General features: G+C 46.2%; 1 protein-coding gene across 7 annotated transcripts in view; it reads right to left on the bottom strand.

Moving 5' to 3' along the window:
• The window catches only part of PIWIL4 (piwi like RNA-mediated gene silencing 4), a 69,033-nt gene that overhangs the window by 18,468 nt on the left and 26,346 nt on the right, over positions 1 to 24,219 (bottom strand). For all 7 annotated transcript variants that reach the window (XR_005598458.1, XM_039538704.1, XM_039538714.1 and 4 more), the window contains 5 exons: positions 12,852 to 12,969; positions 9,768 to 9,879; positions 8,114 to 8,298; positions 2,599 to 2,671; positions 1,383 to 1,583 (listed from right to left, as the gene is read on the bottom strand). Coding sequence is in view for 6 of the 7 variants with exons in the window: in XM_039538704.1 (XP_039394638.1) it covers positions 1,383 to 1,583; positions 2,599 to 2,671; positions 8,114 to 8,298; positions 9,768 to 9,879; positions 12,852 to 12,969 (689 nt within the window). In the remaining variant the exon portion in view is untranslated. The remainder of the gene's footprint in view (positions 1 to 1,382; positions 1,584 to 2,598; positions 2,672 to 8,113; positions 8,299 to 9,767; positions 9,880 to 12,851; positions 12,970 to 24,219) is intronic.

The following is a 24,219-nucleotide window of genomic DNA, read 5'->3' as shown; positions in this document are numbered from 1 at the left end:
AAACGGGGTTCCACTGTATTTTTAAAATGTGCAGGAGGCATCCCAAAATGATCAATTAAAAATCAGGGGGAGATGACAGAACTTGATATGGAATGAATTGCTTACTGAATCTCCTACTGATGAATGAAAACATTCTGTAGTGTGATCATTTATTTTACTTTTTACCAGGTTTCTAAGAAATCACTATTCAATCTCACTTTTGGCCTTAAGTCTGAAGCCACAAGGTATTGAAGGACATGCAAATACCATAAGTAACAATCAAATAACTGGCATTTTAACACTAGAATTTATGATTTCCAGACAGGGCTTGCTTGATATAAACTGTGGCCCTAATCCTGTCCTTTTTTCAGTCAGTGGAAATTTGGCCACTGATTTCAATGGAAGCAAGTTTAGACCTCAAGAGTGATTGTACAGCCCTTACATCAGGGAGCTATTACTCACACAAGTAGATCCACAAAGGTCAAAAATATTATTAAGCCTCACTGCACTTCTGTGAAATACATAAAGATTATTATACCAGTGTTAAATATGGCTAATATGAGACACATGCGTTAAAACTGTTTGGGGGCAGAGCTGTCTCTTACTATGTTTGTACAGTGCCTTGCACAATGGGACCCAGACCCTACTTGGGGGTCTTCAGGTATTATTTGTAATACCACTGCTACATCTAATGATCCCCTGTTCTAACCAATAGACCATACATCTTCCCAGAACACGTCCTTTTTTGTTGGAAAGCTTTACATTTCTTTAAATTCTATTCTTTTAAATCTCATCACCACTGCAAAAATACTGTCAAACTAAACAGCCTATTGATATGATCACATGAAAATAAAGCTTATTTAAAGAATTGTAGAGGTTTTTTCCCCACATTGGTTGGGTCATTAGGGTCACAAATGCTTGATTTCCTGCCCAGAAATGTGGATCAAAGAAATGCTGAAGTTGGACATCTGTTTGTACACCTTCATAAAACATGGATATTTCACAATACTGTACCTTGTAACAATTTTTATTGTAAACAAGAAGTGCTCAGAGTTTTGAGTATGCACAGAGACATATTTTAATGTAAAAATGATTTTGATGGGATTATATACACCAACATTTTGTGAAGTCATCAGATCAAGAGTAAGGATCCTGCATCATTAACACAGGGCCCAAACTGGGGCAATCATTCCTCATGCTGAGGAGTGGTTTCTCATATGAATTATTGTTGCTGAAGTATTCTGAGATCCACAGATGAAAAATGTCAACAAAGCACAATTTATACCATGCTAAATCAATTTCAGCTAGAGCTAAGCATTTTTGACATACCAAAGACTAGTTAATATAAATGGTTGAAGAAGTTTTGCTGTGATAAAAACAAATATTTTAAACAAATTACTTACAGGGATGTCTACTGCCCACAGCTCCCCTCCAAGTTTACAGATAATCTGCATTGCGATTTTCGTGGCGACACTCATCATCATGCCCTGCTTGTTCAGAGTGCGTGCTAGTACACATTGGCTTGGGACCGGTTGGTCCAAGCTCAGGAACTTTTTAATCGAATCATAACAGTCCTTCTGATTGGAAGACAGTACACACATTACCTAAGTGGAAGAAGGGGAGAACAGTGGTCAGTGCTCTACTTCTACAGATCTCTCCTTACACTTAATACATTTCACCCTCTTAAAAGACATACAATTTCCCCAACAAATCTGAAAAATTTATAAAGCCAGACTAACTTGTTTTTCCTGCAAATCTCTTGTCTTGTGAGTCCATGATTGGAAAACTGACACTGACAGATAAAGATGTGTATAATTTTTTTTAATGGACCACATTACACTTACTGGTTGATTAACTATAGGCCAAATCCAGCCACAACCAGTGTAAACTGAGGGAGCAGAGATATTGGCAGATGTATTCCCCTCTCTAGGAATTCTGACAAATGGGGGAGGGTGCTTGTGAGAGGAGTACTGGTTGCAGAATGCTGGTCACAAGGTTGCTGCAGTGCAGAGAAAGTGGCAGACTTAACTGGAATCAACCTGTTACTGGTGAGGATTACTGACACTTGGTGGCAATTAGTGGGCTAATAAAGTAATTGGCTTAGTAATGGAAGGATATATAATCAGGAGGAACAGGAAGTGGGGGGGGGGAATCTGAGAGGGTGAGCTGGATGAAAGAGAAAGCTGTTTGGAAGGCTCTACATGCTGTATACCTGTGCTACATCCTGCTCTGTTAGGAAACAAAGGATTAAAGGTATATGAGGTGGAAAAAGTAACCTTGTGTGTTTGTGACTGAAAGACCACAAAAACAGGCTAGAAGTGCTGCTCACTTGGTAGCTAAAAAAGCATCCTCTGACAGTGCTGTTCTGGAAAGAAGTAGTGCACGTCCTGAGCTAGACATGCTTCCTACTGGAAAGTCATCCTTTGGGGTTATGGTATATTATCTGCTGCTGTAGCCAGGCTGCTGATAGTGTTCTCAGAGATATTCTGCTCTGCTGATTCTACAGGGAGAATAGGCTCTCTATGCTTTCTCTCCTCTCCCCCCACTTTCCTTGTATATCAGAAGACTGGACTTAGCCCTATCAAAAGCATCACTTAATGAACATAAATCTGTACACACCAGCTGTACTTCAGGATTTACATGCTGTTGCACTGCTCGCAGGAATGCCATTGGGCTTTCTTGTACTTGTACTCTGAACAAAAACATATAAAGACATTTAAACATGCACTATCTTTGCAAATGTCAGTTCACTGCACATCTTTAGAAGCATTATGAACAGATTTTCCACAAAGACTAAAATGTTATTCATATTAAAACATACTCAAAATTCCATCCATTGCCTGAAAGAGGCCGCATCTGTGTGGAGACTAGAGTTGGGCAAATCACTGATTTTTGGGAGAGGGGGGTTGCTGATGGTTCATTATCCTACTCCACAGAATCTGACATGGAGGAGAAGAAAGTAAAAAGAGAGGCAATGCATATTTGTGGGATATAGGAGAACACAGATTTTAGGACTAGCATCACAGTCAGCTCACTGAGAACATATGAAAGTAGCATGGTTGCAGCAGTCTATGTTGCAGTCAAGGTGAAGGAAAAATGTGAATTAGTTACTTCCTTGTAAAAACAGGGGGTCTCACAGCCGCTTAAAGTGCACTTAACACCCTATAGAATCACTCATCATATCACAGGATCAGCTTCCTGAAGGAATAACCCTGACAATGCCGTATGAAGTCTAACCGCCCTTCAGTTTCACTCAAGAGATGCTCATTTCTTGCATATGTAACTCCCACTATCCATAGAAGTTAAATGTGTATATATCAAAATAACAAGATAAGTGAATACAAAATCATCAAGGAAACAGATCTGAACACATTACACATTACCATCCACAGGAAAGACGTTGGAATCTGTCCATAGCTGGCCAGCTAAGAATTTTCCCAGTGGCATGGGACCTCATAACTAGAAACAAACTGACATGGCCAGCCTTTATGCTACCTTCCTGGCCTAGGAGGCTACACCAAGAAGTGGGAGAGGGCCAGTTTAGGGGCACGGCCAGAGCATGGGTGTACTCAGGCCATTCTCAACTGCTGAATGATCCCCTGGAGACTCCTGCCAGCTGGATTAGGTTAAAATAGTCCCTACACTGCTCTAATCTAAGGTGGGTGACAGCTGCACAAGGCAGAAGATCAGGGAGCTGTACATGGCTCCAACAGACCCATACTCTCGAGCCAAGCAGACATAGGAGAGAATCTGGCCCAAAGTTACTACAGAATATAAAGTATTAATATTTAATTTATCAGGATGGTAGTTTCATGAGAATCCGAAAAGGTTACTTTCCTTCAAAATGCAGATTCAGAAAATTAAGCAATAACCTGATATATAGTGTAAGATATATCTATTGAAAGCTGCTTACATTAAAACGCAACTTTTTGTAAAACTAAGTTTGCATTAGATACCTTAAAATATATAGAAAAACAGTAAAAGAACTAAAAAAGAGCCACCGTGGCTTAACAACCATGTAAAAGAAGCAGTGAGAGATAAAAAGACTTCCTTTAAAAAGTGGAAGTCAAATCCTAGTGAGGCAAATAGAAAGGAGCACAAACACTGCCAACTTAAGTGCAAGAGTGTAATAAGAAAAGCCAAAGAGGAGTTTGAAGAACGGCTAGCCAAAAACTCCAAAGGTAATAACAAAATGTTTTTTAAGTACATCAGAAGCAGGAAGCCTGCTAAACAACCAGTGGGGCCCCTTGACGATGAAAATACAAAAGGAGCGCTTAAAGATGATAAAGTCATTGCGGAGAAACTAAATGGATTCTTTGCTTCAGTCTTCACGGCTGAGGATGTTAGGGAGATTCCCAAACCTGAGCTGGCTTTTGTAGGTGACAAATCTGAGGAACTGTCACAGATTGAAGTGTCACTAGAGGAGGTTTTGGAATTAATTGATAAACTCAACATTAACAAGTCACCGGGACCAGATGGCATTCACCCAAGAGTTCTGAAAGAACTCAAATGTGAAGTTGCGGAACTATTAACTAAGGTTTGTAACCTGTCCTTTAAATCGGCTTCGGTACCCAATGACTGGAAGTTAGCTAATGTTACGCCAATTTTTTTAAAAGGGCTCTAGGGGTGATCCCGGCAATTACAGACCGGTAAGTCTAACGTCGGTACCGGGCAAATTAGTTGAAACAATAGTAAAGAATAAAATTGTCAGACACATAGAAAAACAAACTCGAGCAATAGTCAACATGGTTTCTGTAAAGGGAAATCGTGTCTTACTAATCTATTAGAGTTCTTTGAAGGGGTCAACAAACATGTGGACAAGGGGGATCCGGTGGACATAGTGTACTTAGATTTCCAGAAAGCCTTTGACAAGGTCCCTCACCAAAGGCTCTTACGTAAATTAAGCTGTCATGGGATAAAAGGAAAGGTCCTTTCATGGACTGAGAACTGGTTAAAGGACAGGGAACAAAGGGTAGGAATTAATGGTAAATTCTCAGAATGGAGAGGGGTAACTAGTGGTGTTCCCCAAGGGTCAGTCCTGGGACCAATCCTATTCAATTTATTCATAAATGATCTGGAGAAAGGGGTAAACAGTGAGGTGGCAAAGTTTGCAGATGATACTAAACTACTTAAGATAGTTAAGACCAAAGCAGATTGTGAAGAACTTCAAAAAGATCTCACAAAACTAAGTGATTGGGCAACAAAATGGCAAATGAAATTTAATGTGGATAAATGTAAAGTAATGCACATTGGAAAAAATAACCCCAACTATACATACTACATGATGGGGGCTAATTTAGCTACAACGAGTCAGGAAAAAGATCTTGGAGTTATCGTGGATAGTTCTCTGAAGATGTCCACGCAGTGTGCAGAGGCGGTCAAAAAAGCAAACAGGATGTTAGGAATCATTAGAAAGGGGATAGAGAATAAGACTGAGAATATATTATTGCCCTTATATAAATCCATGGTACGCCCACATCTCGAATACTGTGTACAGATGTGGTCTCCTCACTTCAAAAAGATATTCTAGCACTAGAAAAGGTTCAGAAAAGAGCAACTAAAATGATTAGGGGTTTAGAGAGGGTCCCATATGAGGAAAGATTAAAGAGGCTAGGACTCTTCAGTTTGGAAAAGAGAAGACTAAGGGGGGACATGATAGAGGTATATAAAATCATGAGTGATGTTGAGAAAGTGGATAAGGAAAAGTTATTTACTTATTCCCATAATACAAGAACTAGGGGTCACCAAATGAAATTAATAGGCAGCAGGTTTAAAACAAATAAAAGGAAGTTCTTCTTCACGCAGCGCACAGTCAACTTGTGGAACTCCTTACCTGAGGAGGTTGTGAAGGCTAGGACTATAACAATGTTTAAAAGGGGACTGGATAAATTCATGGTGGCTAAGTCCATAAATGGCTATTAGCCAGGATGGGTAAGAATGGTGTCCCTAGCCTCTGTTCGCCAGAGGATGGAGATGGATGGCAGGAGAGAGATCACTTGATCATTGCCTGTTAGGTTCACTCCCTCAGGGGCACCTGGCATTGGCCACTGTTGGTAGACAGATACTGGGCTAGATGGACCTTTGGTCTGACCCGGTACGGCCTTTCTTATGTTCTTATAGGAAAGGCTTCTATGGCGTAAGTCAAGTCTTGCAGTTTATTGTCCTTCAATACTTATATTCTGCTTCCCTAAATCACTTCTGTAGTTTCAAATGGATATACGGTATTCCTCTACCCTAAGGCTCCGTTACATAATGTTGCTGCAAGTTATTAAATACCTGGTCTACTATATGTCCCAGAAGTGATTGTTTCTAGTAGTGGCTGAGATATTCCATCCTCTTTTTAAAAAAAATTCGTTTCACCTATTAGAATCCATATTTCATTGTGCCAACTTGCATACATAATTATTTATACATAATACTTATTTATTATTGTTGAATAATAACATTTATATTGTGGTAGTGCCAAGAGACCAATCAGATTGTAGCTAGACAGTGTGCAAACATACAGAAAATGAAAATACCTGCCTCAAAGAGCTAAAAATCAAAACACAGTAAGTGGATGAGACACAAGCAAGCTTGGATGGGAAAGAAAGAGCAACAAATTTAACAGGATGTGTCTCAATCCTAGCCAATCAGGTGCAGTAACCACAACTCACTATATGTCTAGCCATGATATGGTTGCAGTTTAGTGTACGCATAATGGCAGAAGTGAGTTTGAAGAAGGATTTGGAGGATGAGGTGGTGGCTTTACAGATTTTGACTAGGAACTCTTATGTGCATGGGGGACAGCATAAGAGAGAGCAGTGGTTCTTGAGAGAGAAGTGGGTAAGCAGGTGATTGAGGCTGCCATAATTCATTTGTTAATTTTGTGAAGGACTTCGGAATATTGCCAGTTGAAAGAGCTACGTAAATGCAAGTTACACCTTTACCCCCATATAATACGACCAGATATAACACAGGTTCGCATACAACGTGGTAAAGCTCTGACACGCTGCTCTGAGCAGCATGTTAAGGGTGCTGGGCCAGGGCCGAGGGGTTGGATAAGGGACAGAGGGTCTCGGGGGCGGTCAGGGGCTCCCCCCCCCAGGGTCTAGGAGGCAGGAGCTGTGGTGGGGGGGCAATTTTGGGAGCCCCGCAGTCCCAGAGTGGCCCAGGGGATTAGCGGGGGGCCGGGAACAGCCCGCTCTGCTTCCCTTGCCCCGGCCCTAGCCGTGTCGCTCAGGAGAGGAGACTTGGGGGAAGGGATCCCCCCCACACTCACCGGCAGCAGCAGAAGCGGAGCAGCCCGGCCCCAGCCTGCTCCACTCCGCCAGCTCCCAGCCACGGCGCTCCGCTTCCCGCCGCAGGTGAGTGAGGGACCTTTCCCCAACCCCCTGTCAGCAACAAGTCTGGGGCCGGGGCAAGGAAAGCGGAGTGGGCTGGGGCTGCAGCGCTCCGCTTCCTGACGCTGGTGAATGTGGGGCCTTTCCCCAAACCTCCCCCACCCATCCCCTGGGGTCACAGCTGGGGCTGGGGCCAGGAAAGCAGAGCGGGTTGAGGCTGCGGGGCTCCGCTTCCCGCCGCAGGTGAGAGCAGGGGGCCTCCTTTCCCCAACCTCCCCACACTCACCGGCAACAGGAGACGGAGCAGCCTGGCCCCAGCCTGCCCAACTTCACCAGCTCCCAGCTGCGGTGCTCCACTTCCTTCTGCAGGTGAGTACGGGGGGCATCCTTTCCCCAACCTCCCCACACTCACTGGCGACAGGAAGCGGAGCGCCGTGGCTGAGAGGTGGCGAAGTGGGGCGGGCTGGGGCCACGTTGCTCCGCTTCCCGCCGCTGCCGGTGAGTGCCTGTCAGGGCATGGGGGGTGTGGATAGGGGTCGGAGCAGTCAGGGGATAGGGGGTTGCATAGGGAATGGGGTCCTGGGGGTGATTGGGGACAGGGGTCTCTGGAGGGGGCGGTCAGGGAACAAGGAACAGGGGGCGCCAAAGCAAGTTTGATATAATGTGGTCTCACCTATAACGTGGTGAGATTTTTTGTCTCCCGAGGACCGCGTTATATTGGGGTAGAGGTGTATTATTATTGGTAGTAATAATGCACAGGACTGATAGATGAAAGAAAAGCAAATATAGTTTAGTCCTCTGAGAAATCTCACATTCTGGGATATTCAATGTGAAATCCCATGGGACCGCCCACTCTTTTCAGACAATTCAGAAGGTTCTCAGCTAGTTCTCCGTTTCTGTTACTGCACAACATTAACCAGTTGTCCAGAGGCTGCACTCCAATTATCTTCATATTACGCATATCCTTTGACCAGTCACCAGCACTCATTGGCAGACACTGCCAAAGGAAAAACAACAATAAATTAACAATTAAAGAAAAATATCGTGTCAGAAGACGATTCTTCATAGACAAACAGTCTTCAGCAGAAAATATTAAGTGTCATTTTTGTTGACCATTCTTACATTGTTATACCTAGCTCAAGGGGTAATTCAGTAGCCCTCTTTAAAGACAGGCTGTAGTAATTTACAGTGGGAACAGAATACTTTTAAGGGTCTGATCTGGCACTTGGAGCAAATGTCAGGACTTATTTCTATGCACTGAGAAAATCTTACTAAATGAAGTATTGATCATACCTAAAAACAACTGCTAAATATGTTTGAGTATCTGGCTGTGAGATGGTTCTGCAAGCAAGTGAGCTGATACAAAAAGTACTATATGCAGGTATTAAGTTAACAAACACCACCATCCGGGATCCCAAGAGGCTGTCGACTTGAGCCTGTCTCAACAGGGGGGAGGGATAGCTCAGCGGTTTGAGCATTGGCCTGCCAAACCCAGGGTTGAAAGTTCAATCCTTGAGAGAGCCACTTAGGGACCTGGGGCAAAAATCAGTACTTGGTCCTGCTAGTGAAGGCAGGGGGTTGGACTCGATGACCTTTCGAGGTCCCTTCCAGTTCTAGGAGATAGGTATATTTCCAATTATTATTTTATATTAACTTGCTTTGGTGCTTGATCATGCAAGCTTCTGAGCATCTTTAACTCCTACTGATTTCAGAGGGAGTTCAGGGCATTCTGCATCCACTGGATCAAGCCACAAAGCTGTTTTTTAAAATCATTTCTTACAAAACAGATGTCCCATATTTGGCTCAGCACCCTCATATTAAAGCAGCAAAGAATCCTGTGGCACCTTATAGACTAACAGACGTTTTGCAGCATGAGCTTTCGTGGGTGAATACCCACTTCTTCGGATGCAAGACTTCACCCACGAAAGCTCATGCTGCAAAACGTCTGTTAGTCTATAAGGTGCCACAGGATTCTTTGCTGCTTCTACAGAACCAGACTAACACGGCTACCCCTCTGATACTCATATTAAAGGTGCTGGTGGTTACCGAACATGGCAATGATGGCTAACTGATCTATGCAGACATTTTTTTTTCTATAGCTAAGAAAATTATTCACACAAGGGTGAATTGTGGTAAATTCTCAGCTACAAAGTGTAAAGTAGCAAATACCAATTTCCTAGACTCAATCCAGGCTGCTGGGATGAATTTCTGTATTCCAAAGGTGGGGTGCATAGAGTATGGCCTGAGGGCTCAATGTGGACTACAGCCACCTAAATTACAGCCCCAACCTGACTCTTATAAGTATTCGTAATGATAAAATCGAGTTTTCTAACTAGCAGGCTTTCCCTCAGTAAGTTTCCCAGCCTTAGCTATATTGGCACCTTTAAACAACAGTTACTGGGCACACTGGGAGTGCCTAGAGAGACATTCACATATGGAAATTAAAGTGAAAGTTTCTGTACTCACTGTCTGCTCCCGCATTAGGATTTTTTCAGTTGGGACAACACGGCCTGTCAGGGAAACTTGGCACCCAAGCTGCAGCCCCCACATCTCCAACTCTAAACGAGCCTCTTTGATTCTGTAAGAAGATTTTTGTTGATCTTATGGACAAGAATAAAAGAAAGGAAGAAAAAACCCACCAGCACCAAAAATCCCAGTGAAGAGTCAGTCAGTAAAGTAGCAAACAAATTTTCAAAGGATCGGTTTCTATTTCCATTTTAATTTCTATCTCACAGGAAAAAATACATTTATTTTATTCTAATGGAATAGCTGGTAATATGGGTGCTCTATACATGATCATTTCTAAAGGTTTCAGAACTTCTGAATAAAAGGAAAAAACTAAACACCACCAGTAATCAATATCAGCTAAACTAGTGAGCCCGAGTACTACATTATGTTTAAGTACTGTATGTAGAATCTAGCCTAGTGCACTGTAAATATAAAACCATCAACACCTAACTAAGAGTTATGATACTTTAACTCCATCTAGGGGATCTACTCATATCATAAACCATAAGAGTAAATGTATGTAGTTGCTAAAACTCTAATACTGAATTCAAAGCTTGTTGTTGATTGTAAATAAAGTAATGCATTATTTCAAGTACAAGACCTGCACTTTTCTCTCCTTAACTCTCTCCCTCACAACTGTCAAGCCCTCCTATTCTTATGTCCCATTACAGCTCTCTCATCCTCTTTTCTTCAATGTATCACTCCAGCACATCTCCCCCAATTGTCCACACTAGTCAATATATTACCTTGATACTATACAGTTTAAGTATATAAATACAGTGGAGCCCATTTAAACAAATACCTTTTAAAGGATTAGACTGGCTAAAAGGCAGTCAAAACCAAGTAATACACTATTTTTAAAAAACAGCCGGTGAAGCAATAAAACTGATTAAAATAATTTCCACTGCATAAAAAAGGTAAAATAAGCTAGTAAAATAAGAGTGGTTATATATATGGTCAGGTATACAGAAATAATTATAGTATTAAATATCAGAGCCCATCTGTTCTACCAGCATCAGTCCACCCCAGTGATTACTATACAAACCTTGTAAAAGTATTCATAGAATCATAGACTTTAAGGTCAGAAGGGACCATTACAATCATCTAGTCTGACCTGCTGCACAATGCAGGCCACAGAATCTCACCCACTCACTCCTGTATCAGACCTGTGTCTGAGCCACTGAAGTCCTCAAATCATGATTTAAAGACTTCAAGGTGCAGAGAATCTTCCAGCAAGTGACCCATGCCCCACGCTGCAGAGGAAGGCAAAAAAACTCCCAGGGCTTCTGCCAATCTACCCTGGAGGAAAATTCCTTCCCGACCCCAAATATGGCGATTCACTGATGTAAGTAGAACGTTCACTCTTCCATCCTATTCCATTATTTCCGAATAGAATATTTATAGGGGTGTGTGTGTGTGTGTATGACTTACACCTTAATTTAATGGCCAAACATTTTTAAAATGGGTGTTTAGAGTACACCCCAACATATCTATGCACTGATGCAAGTATCTGATTGCACACAGAGTATTTTAAAGGTCTGGTGCTGCACCGATGGAAGTCAATGGCAACGCTCCCAATGACTTTCATGGGTGCAGGATTGAGCCCTAAATGAAGAAACTACCAGTGATGTAAACTGAGCTAATATCCTCCAAATAATTAATAGTCATTATAGCTACTCAGCTATTAACCTTACTTTCCCAGAAGGCTAAACTAGTGATGCATTCTCTTATTTTTGATCCCATCTACACTACAGAAAAATCAACCATGCTGGGGGCCCATTTACAACATAGTTGTCCCTGACACAGTTAAAATAATAGAATATCAGGGTTGGAAGGGACCTCAGGAGGCCATCTAGTCCAACCCCTGCTCAAAGTAGGACCAATCCCCAATTAAATCATCCTAGCCAGGGCTCTGTCAAGCCTGACCTTAAAAACCTCTAAGGAAGGAGATTCCACCACCTCCCTAGGTAACCCATTCCAGTGCTCCACCACCCCTAGTGAAAACATTTTTCCTAATATCCAGCTTCAACCTCCATCACTGCAACTTGAGACCATTACTCCTTGTTCTGTCATCTGCTACCACTGAGAACAGTCTAGATCCTTCCTCTACGGAACCCCTTTTCAGGTAGTTGAAAGCAGCTATCAAATCCCCCCTCATTCTTCTCTTCTGCAGCCTAAACAATCCTAATTCCCTCAGCCTTGCCTCATAAATCATGTACTCCAGCCCCCTGATCATTTTTGTTGCTCTCTACTGGACTCTTTCCAATTTTTCCACATCCTTCTTGTAGTGTGGGACTCAAAACTGGACACAGTACTCCAGATGAGGTCTCACCAATGTCAAATGGAGGGGAATGATCACATCCCTTGATCTGCTGGCAATGTCCCTTCTTATACAGCCCAAAATGCCATTAGCCTTCTTGGCAACAAGGGCACACTGTTGACTCATATCCAGCTTCTCATCCACTGTAACCCTAGATCCTTTTCTGCAGAACTGCTGCCTAGCCATTCGGTCCCTAGTCTGTAGCAGTGCATGGGATTCTTCCATCCTAAGTTCAGGACTCTGCACTTGTCCTTGTTGAACCACATCAGATTTCTTTTGGCCCAATCTTCTAATTTGTCTAGGTCCCTCTGTATCCTATCCCTACCCTCCAGCGTATCTACCACTCCTCTCAGTTTAGTGTCATCTGCAAACTTGCTGAGGGTGACAGCAATGTGCTCCAAATTATAGTGTAAAGAACAGCAAATCATATTTTAACTGTGTCCCAAAATCTTTCTACAGTCCTTACAAGCTTGAAACCCAGGCTGTCACATGATTTTATGTACACAGCTTTTTTTTGTAGTAGTAGCAGCAAGTGTTTTGGTAAGCCATTCCTCCTCTTCTACATCTGTGCTATGACGACGAATCATAGAATGAGATTGCATGGCATTTTAGCAGAACAGGTAACTACAGACTGTCAAAAGATCACACAACTCATTTCACTTAACATCTCAGGCAGAAGTCTAATTTTGGTCCTAAAGGCGGGTTTTGTTATATTAAATTACCTCTGAATGTTGTCAGCAAGCCGAGACAGCCTTTGCTGTCTTTGCTCAGGATTCAGATGCATTTCTTGAGCCAGATCCTTCATCAGACGGAAGTCAGAAATTGCCTGGCTGGTCAAACCTAATAATGATAATGAATATGTCAGAAAGCATTCCTCCCTCCCTCACCCCCAAAACAAACAAACAAACAAAAAAAACCACAACAAATACAGAAAAAGGATATCATCAGCACTGATCTTGAGTATCTGTGTGTTCATACCAGGCCTATCCATCATGGTATCTGATGCTATATTATTACTTAACAGATATATTGTGGTGTCCCCTACTGGCTTCAACCTGGTTGCGATTCTTTATGCTAGGTACTGTATAAACACAGAAAATTGACAATCCCTGCCCCAAAAAAGTACGATGTAAAACAAGAAGGTTGGGATAAGGGAAGGGAAAGTGAGATAAAAACAGAAGGATGTGTGCAATTCTTATTAGTTGGGAGCTTCCCTAGCTATTAATATTGAATTCCTCAAAAAAAAAAAAGCCTTCTTTGGTTTAGCAGACAGCCATTCTGCCACTGTGCAAACTACCCACTAGCAGGGAATTGGATGCAAGACTGAGGACTGGTTTTCACTATGGGGAGATCGAAGCTGTTGCAATCGATGCAGCAGAGGTCGATTTAGGACCCGCTAAATCGATGGCAGAGCACTCTCCAGTCGACTCTAGTACTCCAGCTCCCAGAGAAGATTAAGGTAAGTCGACCAGACAGTGTCTCCCATCGACACAGTGCAGCGAAGACACCAGGGTAAGTTGACCTAAGCTACTTTGACTCCAGCTACATTATTCACGTAGCTGGAGTAGTGCAACTTAGGTCAACTTACCCCGGTAGTGAACACAAGCCCAAAGTTAAATGGTTCAAATTCCTGGTTGCACGGATGCCACCTATGGAGATCTTATCTTATGAGTTAAAAGATGACATCTGCTATCAATCTTGAAAGAACGCAGGTTATTCTTTTGGCATGCGTGATGTTGAAGTTATTGCCAAAAAAAGATGACATAAAAGTGGTTGCCCAATAAAGGGGAAAGCAGTAGATGAAGTGTCCAAATTGATAATAGCTGTAACCCCTTCACCAAAAAACTGTACATCTCGGGTCACTGCTGTAGTTTTTCTTTTAGATTTACATCAACATTTTGGTACATGTATTATGCAGCCTTGACTGTTTTCACAAGTTGTCACTGAGATGGTGTAATCTATTTGAGGCATCCTTAATTTACACAAATATACACGCTTCAAAAAGTATTACCTGGTCTTCACAACCCTGGCCAGTGTCTTAGTATGGCTTCTTGTCAGTTTCACATTGCATTCAATGGAGTTCCTCCAGATTTAAAGTGGTGTAATTGAAAGCAAAATTGACCTGCTGTATATAGGGCTTTTGATTTGTTTCAAAGTGAGTATCAATCTAAAAAGCATATAATTTGCTGCTATGTTTCATACTGCTGTCAATTTGTGAACCTTAAATTGTGCCAGACCCATGCTCTTCTCTAGTCTGAAACTGACAAGGAGCAATGCTCAATATGTATTTAGTGTAGTTACTCCAGATTAAATCAGTGAGAGATGCCCATCTCCTAATAGAAATAGCTGAGAAGTGAGAGGTTGCTTATTTCTGATCATTGCCTCATATGCAACATAAACAGAACTTTCTTTAGCAAAGAGGCTTATGCTGTTTTTTTCCATCTTCATAGCAGCTCTGGATGCCAGCTCTAGGTGCAATTTACAAATATCTTGTTTTAAGTGTATAATAGTTTGTAAGTAGACTGCAGGTAAAAGATGGTTACTAACTTTGCATAACTGTTGTTCTTCAAGATGTGTTGTTCATGTCCATTCCATTTTAGGTGTTCGCGCGCCGATGCACACCGCTGCTGGAGATTTTTGCCTTAGTGGTATCTGTAGGGCCAGCTCTGGTGCCCCCAGGAGCCCTGTGCTCATGAGCTAGTATATGAGGAGCTGCCTGCCCTGCACTCTCTCAGTTCTTGCTTGCTGTCAACTGCGACAGCAGGAAAGGAGGGTGAGTCATGGAATGGACATGCGCAACACATCTCAAAGAACAACATTTACAAAAGGTTAGTAACCGTCTTTTCTTTTTCGAGTGCTTGCTCATGTCGATTCCATGTTAGGTGACTCGCAAGCAGTATCCCTGGAGGTGGGCTCTGAGTTCACGGATGTGCTGTTTGCCACACTGCTCTGCCAAAGCTGACATCGTCCTGAGCCTGATGGGTGATATCATAATGGGATGCCAAGGCATGGACAGAAGACCAAGTAGCGGCTCTCCAGATGTCTTGAATCAGCACCTGTGTAAGGAAGGCTGATGATGAGGCTTGCGCTTTGGTGGAGTGAGCAGTTACAATCGCTGGTGGTGACACCTTTTCTTGTTCATAACAGAACTTGATCCAGGTGGTTATCTACGAGGAAATTCTCTGAGAAGACCAGCAGACCTTTCATACTGTCTGCCACTGCGACAAAGAGCTGTGTCGACGTACAGAAGGGTCTAGTTCTTTCAGTGTAGAAGGCCAACGCCCATCTAACATCCAGAGTATGCAAGATGCGCTCCTTGATGGATTTGTGAGGTTTCGGAAAGAACACCAATAGATATGTGTCCTGATTATTGTGGAACTGTGACACCACCTTTGTTAAAAAGGCTGGGTGGAACACCAGCTGGACCTTGTCCTCATAACACTGTATACGGGGGTTCCAATGTCAGCGCTCTAATCTTGGAGACTCTCTGGATTAACGTAATTGCCACCAGGAAGACCTTCCACAACAAGGAGCAGCAGAGAACAAGAAGCTAATGGCTCGACCGGGGGGCCCATGGCCTTTGACAGCACCACGTTCAGATCCCAAGGTAGGATAGGGTCACAAACTTGAGGGTAAAGCCTTTCTAGTCCCTTTAGGAACTTGATTGCCATGTATCAAGGCTGATTCCCCACTCTGGCACTTCGAGTGCAGAAGATGGGGGCCCACAAGGATTTTAAAAATTAATACTTGCCACTCCAGGCTTGTAGTAGGTTACAGCTTCTCCCTGACCTTGGCTTGGTAAATGCTGCCGCCACCACCCAAATGCAAACCCCTTTTTTGGATCACAGGAAGGCGCACTTAGGAATTCCTTCCTGTGGGGTACCCTCAAGCCCTTTCACCCTACCCCCCTCCAGGGAAGAGCTGAGAAAGAAAACAAAGGAAATTAGCTGCCACCAGCTAATTTAACAACATATGCACAAACCTCTTAGGACACCAAAAATCCAATCCTGTTCTTAAAAAAGGTAAATTTTATTAAAAACAAAAAGAAAGAAAATACATTTGGAACTTGGGCTTTTGCTAGATTTTAAAAGAGCAATTACAAAAATTAAGCAACCAAAATAGCTTTCTTGGGGGTTCAGCTTAAAGGTTACGCACAAACAAAAGCATCTGGGGTTAGCACAGAAAAGAAATAAACCTAACCGCGTCTTTCTAGACATTTCCTAATCTACTTACATGTTTGGGTAGTCCTAGGTATAATCTGATGATTTCCATACCTGGCAAAAAGTTTTTTTTGTTTTTTTTTTACAGCATAGCCATAAGCCCTAGCTTTGCTCTGTTCCCCTGTCTCCGGAGAACAACCACAGGACATAAAGGGAAAGCTTTTCCCCCCTATTTTAAAAAGTTTTAGCCTTCCTGCTGGCTCTTTCGGTCAGGTGCCCACTCCCTTTTCTTTACCTGGGGGACTTTTTTAACCCTTTACAGGTAAAGCAAGCAGCCACCAAGAGGGACTTTATAGCTAACTGGCTGGGTGGGTGTCCATAAAAGGGAGCTACCCTCCCACTTATCACACCATGTCATTACAGAAAACTGATTTCCCTTGGATCAGAGGGTAGAAGGCTGAGATGGCTGCCAGGTGAACTTTAATTGATTAGAGGGCCAGGCCTTGGTGCTTGAGATATAGCAGGTAGTCCAAGATGGATTGTAATGAGGCCCAGGAAGGACAAAGGTTCCGGTCTGAGGCCCACTCTGTAAAGCGCTTACATTTGGCTAGGTAGGTCACCCTGGTGGAGGGCTTTGTGCTACCCATCAGAACTTGCTAAACTTGCACTGAGCATGCTTGTTTCTCTGCATTCAGCCACGCTGTCAGGCACAGGGACACTAGCTTTGGGTGCAACAGACAGCCATGGCTCTGTGAGAGGAAGCCCGGCCAGATAGATCTCCTAGATCAGCACTTGCACCAGGAAGGCAACCAAGGCCACCTGCGCCCTAATCAAGTGGGCCATCACGATCGCCAGCAGGCCACCTTCGCCAGCTCATAACAGTAACGGATGCAGGCCATGATCCAAGACAAAATTCTTTGGGTAGACACTGGACAACCCTTCAGCCTGTCTGCGACAGCAACCAACAGCTGCGTTGACTTAGGGAATGGCTTGGTCCTATCTACGTAGAAGGTCAGCACCTATCAGACATCCAGGGTGTGTAGCCTGTGTTCCTCATCCAACACATGAGGCTTTGGACAGAAGACAAGTAAGTACATTTTCTGACCTGTACGATACTGGGAGATGACCTTGGGCAGGAAGGCCGGGTGCGGATGCAGCTGGACTTAGTCCTTGTACAAGACTGTATAGGGGGACTCCAAAGCGAGCGTCCTGATCTTGGACACCCTTCAGGCCGAAGTTATGGCGACCAAAAGAGAAGCAGGAGGGCGCACGAAGCCAGGGACTCAAAGGGAGGGCCCATGAGCCTTGACAGCACAAGAGCCAGGTCCCAAGGGGGGACCAGGTCCTCGACATGCAGGTAAAGGTGCTCCAGATCTTTTAAGAACCGCGCAGTCATAGGATGGGCGAAGATCGACCAGCCTTGAAACGGAGGGTGGAATGCCGAGATGGCTAACCGAAGAGAGTGACAGGTCCTGGGTCTTGAGGTGCAGTAAGTAGTCCAGGACGTGTTGCAGCAGGGCCTCCTCTGACCAAAGTTGTCAATCCGAGGCCCAACACATGAACCGTTTCCACTTTGCCAGATAGGAAGCCCTGGTGGAAAGCTTCCTGCTGCCCAACAAGACCCGTTGGACACCAACAGAGCATGCTCACTCGTCCAAATTCAGCCATGCAGTAGCCATGCTATCAGGTACACCACTGCCAGGTTCAGATGCAGCAGGATGCCGTGGTTCTGGGCCAACAGATGCATCCAAAGAGGTAGCTGCAGTGGGGCGGCTGTCGAAAGACTGAGCAACATGCTGAACCAATGTTCGCAAGGCCATGTCGGGGCTATGAGGATGATGCTCGCCCTTTCCTGCTTCACTTTTATCAGGACCTTGTGAATTAGGGGCACTAGCAAGAGGGCATACATCAGCACTCCTGACCACAGAATCAAGACGACGTCCGACAGGGATCCCTTGTCCCTGCCCTGCAGGGAATAGAACATGTGGCACTTTCTGTTCTGCCTGGAAGTAAGGCCCATCTGTGGACTCACCCACCTGCCAGGTCCACCTGGGGACTCCCCAAGCTGCAGAAGATTAGGCTGATCACCTCTGAATGGAGCAACCATTTGTGACGAGATGAGAAGGCTCTGCTGAGGCGATCTGCCACGATGTTCTTGACACCAGGCAGGTGGGCAGCCACCAGATGAATATCATCCCGCACACAGAAGTTCCAAAGGCTGAGAGCCTCCTGACAAAGGGCCGAAGACCTGGCCTCGCCCTGCCTGTTGATGTAATACATTGAAGTTTTATTGTCCGTCAGGACCTGCACTACCCTGCCTTTTAGGTGGGGCAAGAAGGCCTGGCAGGCCAGGTAAACTGCTCTGAGCTCCCTGATGTTGATATGGAGGGGTTAGGTCATCCCGCAGCCAGTGGGCCTGGGTGCTGAGCTCGCCCAGATGGGCTCCGCATCCCAGAGCTGAGGTATCAGATACTAGAGTCAGCGACGGGAACTCCCTGCAGCACTGCTCAGGGATGAAAGGACGTGGTCCGGTACCCTGACTACCCAGTCCAGGGTGTTTCTGTTGGGAACTTAGACCAAGGCGAGCCACACCTGTAGGGGTTGTAGGTGGAGCCAAGCATGGCTGAACGCGTTCATGCATGTGTCCATATGACCCACCAGCCATAAGCAGATGTGGGCCATAGAGAGAAGGTAGTTCTTTAGATGGGAGATCAGGTCTGCCGTGGCTGAAAGTGTGCTTCCGGTAGGAAGGCCCTGGATGGCATATAGCCTAAAATGGCTCCGATGAACTCTATGTGCTGGACTGGCACTAATGTGGACTTTTCTATGTTTTTTAACAGGCGCAGGTCATGGCAGGTGGAACGCACCAGATTGAGGCTGCTCCACACTCGATCCGGAGACCTGCCCTTGATGAGCCAGTCATTGAGGTACAGAAACAGATGGACTCCACGATGCCTGAAGTAAGCTGCTACTACCAACGCCATGCACTTTGTGAACACCGTGGTGGCCAAAGGGAAGCACCATGAACTGGAAATGGCGCACTCCCACCACAAAACAGAGGAAGCACCTGTGCCCCAGGAATATAGAAATATGGAAGTAAGCATCCTTTAAGTCAAGAGCGGCATACCAGTCTCCCAGATCCAGGGATGGGATCGAGGCCAGGGAGACCGTAGGAAACTTCAACTTCTGGAGGGACTTGTTGAGGCAGCGCAGGTCCAGGATGGGTCTGGCACCCCCTCTGGCTTTTGGGATTAGGAAGTACTGGGAGTAGAACCCCTTTCCTTTCATGTCCCAAGGAACTTCCTCCACAGCCCCCAGATGCAGAAGGTTGTCAACCTCCTGAACGAGGAATTGCTCATGAGAAGGGTCCCTGAAGAGAGACGGGGCGGGAAGGAGAGATAACCAAAAAACTTGCAGGGTATAGCCCTGAGCGATTATGTCCAGGACCCAACAGTACGACATAATCCTCAACCAGGCTGAGTGGTAAGGAAAAAGGTGACTGAAGAAAGGTAGCAGATCCGGGGAATCCGCTGGGGTTTCGCTCTTGACCATGCCATCAAAACAGGAACTTCTGCCCTGCCGAAAGTTTAGCCTGGCTAGGCTGCGCAGGAGGCAGAAGGGCGGTGACAACTAAAGGCAGTGTCACTATCCCTTCTCCTGGCAGGTCTGGAATGCAGATGCCATGACCTTGGCGGCGAGGGCAGCCGGAATGGATTACGCGCTGACTGTGGCGTGTGGATGCCCAGGGAACAAGGGTTGCTTTAGTGTCCTTCACTTCATGCAGCCTCGCATCCGTTTGGTCAGAAAACAAACCGTTCCCATCACAGGGAAGGTCCTGAATGGAGGTCTGCATCTCCTGGGAAAGTCCAGCTGTTTGAAGCCAGAAGCTGCACCTCATCACCACCGCAGACGCCACCACTCTTCCTGCCGAGTCCGCTGCATCTCACATTATTTGCAGGGCACTGCAGGCCACCGACATGCCCTCCTGCACAAGAGTGCCAAACTCCTGGGCCTGCTCCTGCAGGAGGAACTCCTTAAATTTAAGGAGAGTGTCCCATTAAGTTACAGTAGCCCAGGAGGGCCTGGTGATTTGCCACCCAAAACTATAGACTAGCTATTGAATAAATTTTTCTTCCAAACAAGTCCAGCCGCTTGGCCTCCTTGTTTTTTTGGGTGGAACTAGAGTGCACCTGCTTCTCCTTTTCATTGGTCACTAAAACCACCAGTGAGCCATGGGGCGGGTATAAAGATATTCAGATTTTTGGCTGGAACAAAGTACTTTTTCTCGGTTCGTTTTGAGGTGGGAGGGATGGAAGAGGGTATCTGCCAAATGGCCTCGGCAATATTGAGTACCCCTTCATGCACCAGCAGCGCTATACGGGCAGGGGTTGAAGCTGACAGGATGTTAAACAGAGTTCCTCCTGTTCAGCCATCTCCTCCACTTCCAAGCCCAGGTTGTCAGCTATGTGCCAGAGCAGGGCCTGGTGGTCCTTAAAGTTATCAGGCAGGCTGGTGCTGGATGGGCCTGCAATCACCTCATTGGGGTAGGACGAGGAAGACTGTATGGGCGGAGGGGGGGCCTGTTCCTCCTCCTCCTCCGCTGGGGAGGATGGCTTCGGGTTAGGCACAGCCCTCTTGAGGGTCGGCCTCCAGGTGCTCCTCCGGTGCCGGGCCTGATGCTAGCAGCCGCTGTTCCATGGTGGTGGCTGACAAATGGACCGAGGGGGGCATCGCCATGACTGGAACCCTCCAGACATTCCAGCACTATCAGTGAGCAGGCCACTGCCCTGGCTGCCACCACTATCAGCTCTGATGCCCAGTCCCGCTGCTGAGGCCAGGGTGACCGGCTGAAGCGGCCCTCGGTACTGGAGGAGCCCCTTCTGGACACCACAGAGGGGCTGTCAAGGCCTGGGTCTGCCTAGAGACCACTGATACTGGAGATAAGTGCCCCGCCCGAGGGGACCGGCACTGATGGTATGGTGAGTGGGTGCAATGCCAAGGAGATTGCAGGCAGGAAAGAGATCTTTCCCACGGTGCTGGTGACCAAGAATGGCACCGTAACGATGGTCTTGGGGACGGTAACTGGCGTCAGTAATATGGAGACAACAGCGACTGACTGCAGAGCCAGTGACCAGGGGTAAGTCCTTGTCAATCTTAACATAGGCATTGGCAACTGGCAGTGCTTAGGTAGAGAGCGCACCACTGTCTCCAGGGATTGGCGGCGCTCCACAACTCCCTGAGGAGCCTTGTCAGCTGGGTTGCTCTCTTGGGGAGCCTTAACCAAAGCCTGCGGCACTGGTCGCTCTGGTTGCATGGGCGGAGGCCTGTGCTCCTTCACACCTAGGCCTTCAAAGGCATCGGTGCCGGCAGGGGAGTAGGTCCATTCCTGCTCACAGGAGTCAAAGGAGGAGCTTTTGTCAGGCTGACGGCCCTGAGCAGGAAGGGCCGACCACAGGGCTCTGGTATAGGCAGGCGGCTCAGGGCCCACTCCTTGCTCCCAGCTGACTGGTCCTTCTTTGTCGATGCTGGGGAATCGTGCTTCTTGGCCCTTTTCTTCAGCACCAGCGACATGGAGCAGTGCTGGGTGGGCCCCGGTGGCGCACTTTGCGCTGATGCTGAGGTGCTGGGAGACTCATGCCGAGATGGCTCGGACGCCAGGCAGAGGGTGGACTCCATAAGCAGGGCTCTAAGCCTGATGTGTGTCTCCTTCTGCATGTGAGGCCTAAAGTTCTTGCAAACGTGCGCTTCCCCCAGGCACCTGAGACAGCCACCGTGGGGGTCACTAACAGGCATAGGCCTATTACAGGAATCGCAGAAGGCAAAGTCCCGCTGGGACCTAACTACTAACACTAACTACTACAATTAACAGGTATTTAACGCTCAAGATAACTATACACAAAGCCAAAGGCACAAAGCCCAAAGGAAGTAACCACAAGTCCTTGACAAGCAAGATGGCGCTCTGACTGACCACCATGAGCAGTAGGAAGGAACTGAGAGGGCATAGGGCTGGTGGCACCTGATATACCGTGCCATGAGCACAGCACTCCAGAGGGCACAACAGCCGACACTACAGGTACCACTAAGGCAAAAATCTCACATGGGCGTGTATATACCTAAAATGGAATGGACATAAGCAAGCACTCGGAGAAGAACCAGAGGTACCAGCGGAAAGGTGTATAGTAGTAAGAAGGCATCGGAGAGGGAACCTCTGGTGAACCTGCAGATCAAGCAGAACTGGTGACACTTTCTGTTCTTCCTGGATGCGAACAGGTCCACCTGGGAAGTCCCCCACCTCTGGGGGATCACACTGACTGCCTCTGGGTGTAGTGACCACTCATAGCGAGATGAGAAGACCTCCTGAAGAGATTTGCCAGCACATTCCTGGCACCCAGAAGGTGTGACGCCAGGAGATGAATGGCACACTGTACACAGAAATCCCATAACTGGAGAGCCTCCTGGCATACGGCTGACAAGTGAGCTCCACCTTGCTTGTTGATATAGAACATCACGGCACTACTGTCCACCAGGATTTGAACCACTCTGCCCCTCACGTAGGGAAGAAACACCTGGCAGGCCAAGCATATAGCCCTGAATTCCCTAACATTTATGTGGAGGGCACGATCCTCCTGTGACCAGAGGCCTTGCATGCTGAGGTCATCGAGTTGGGCTCCCCACCCCAGATCCGAAGCATCAGAGACCAATGTCATCGATGGAAATTGGGCCACGAAGGGAATTTCTTCCAACACTGATCGGAGATCTGTCCAACAGGTTAGGGATGACAGGATGTGGGATGGGACTGTGACCATTAGATCCAAATCATGTCTGCCAGGAGCATAAACCAACGTCAGCCACGTCTGCAGGGTCCAGAGGCACAGACGTGTATGCTGGACTACTTAAGCACATGCTGCCATATGGCCCAGCACCTTGAGGCATACCCGAGTGGTCAGGCTCTTACGTGTGTGATGAGGTCCAACATGGCTCAGAACTGGGACTCTGGCAGAAAGGCCCTGGCCTGAGTAGAATTGAGTACTGCCCCTATAAACTATCTCCTGAACTGGGGTCAGGGTTGATTTCCACTTGTTTATAAGCAGGCCCAGATCCTGACAGGTGGCCCACACCAAATTGAGGCTGTGCAGAACCTGGGCTTGTGACCTGCCTCTGACAAGTCAGTCATCGAAGTATGTGTAGATCTATACCCCGACATCTCACGTAAGCGGCCACTACCGCTATATACTTTGTGAACACCCTCAGAGCAGACAAAAAGTCAAAGGGAAGCACCATGAATTGTAAATGGCATTGACCCACTACAAATGGGAGGAATCTCCTTTGTCCATGGAGAATAGAAATGTGGAAACAGGAAATGGATCCAGAAAGGGGATGATGGAGGCCAGGGAGACCATGCGGAACTTCAACTTCTTGAGATATTTGTTGCGGCGACGCAGGTCTAGGATAGGTCTGAAGCTGCCTCTGGCGTTCCGGATTAGGAAATATTGGAAATAAACTCCTTTCCCCTCATATCTTGAGGAGCTTCCTCTATGGCTCCAATCTGTAGGAGTTTCCACCTCCTGGACAAGGTGTTGCTCGTGAGAAGGGTCCCTGAAAAGGCACAGGGAAGGAGGGATGGAGGAAAACTGCAGGGTGTAGCCAGTTGCAATGGTGTTGAGCACCCAACAGTCTGAGGTAACCTGAGCCTGCACAGTGATGAAAGGAGACAAGCAGTTCAGAAACAGAATGGGGGATGGATCCTGGGGCCAGACTGAAATACTGTCCTCAGGTGCACCCTCAAAATGCCGGCCCTGGGCCACCTGGGTGTTGTGCGGGCCCCAACTAGGCAGCTGGAGCATGACAGGGTGGGACGACAACGACATTTAAAACCTTTGTGTCTGTCCCTTCTCTTGTAGAAGCTCTGCCATGGCGGACCCGAAAATCT

This window comes from Mauremys reevesii, linkage group 1 (assembly GCF_016161935.1).
Source record: "Mauremys reevesii isolate NIE-2019 linkage group 1, ASM1616193v1, whole genome shotgun sequence".
In the NCBI taxonomy this organism is placed as follows: Eukaryota; Metazoa; Chordata; order Testudines; family Geoemydidae; genus Mauremys; species Mauremys reevesii.
This window is presented reverse-complemented; position numbering and strand designations above follow the sequence as displayed.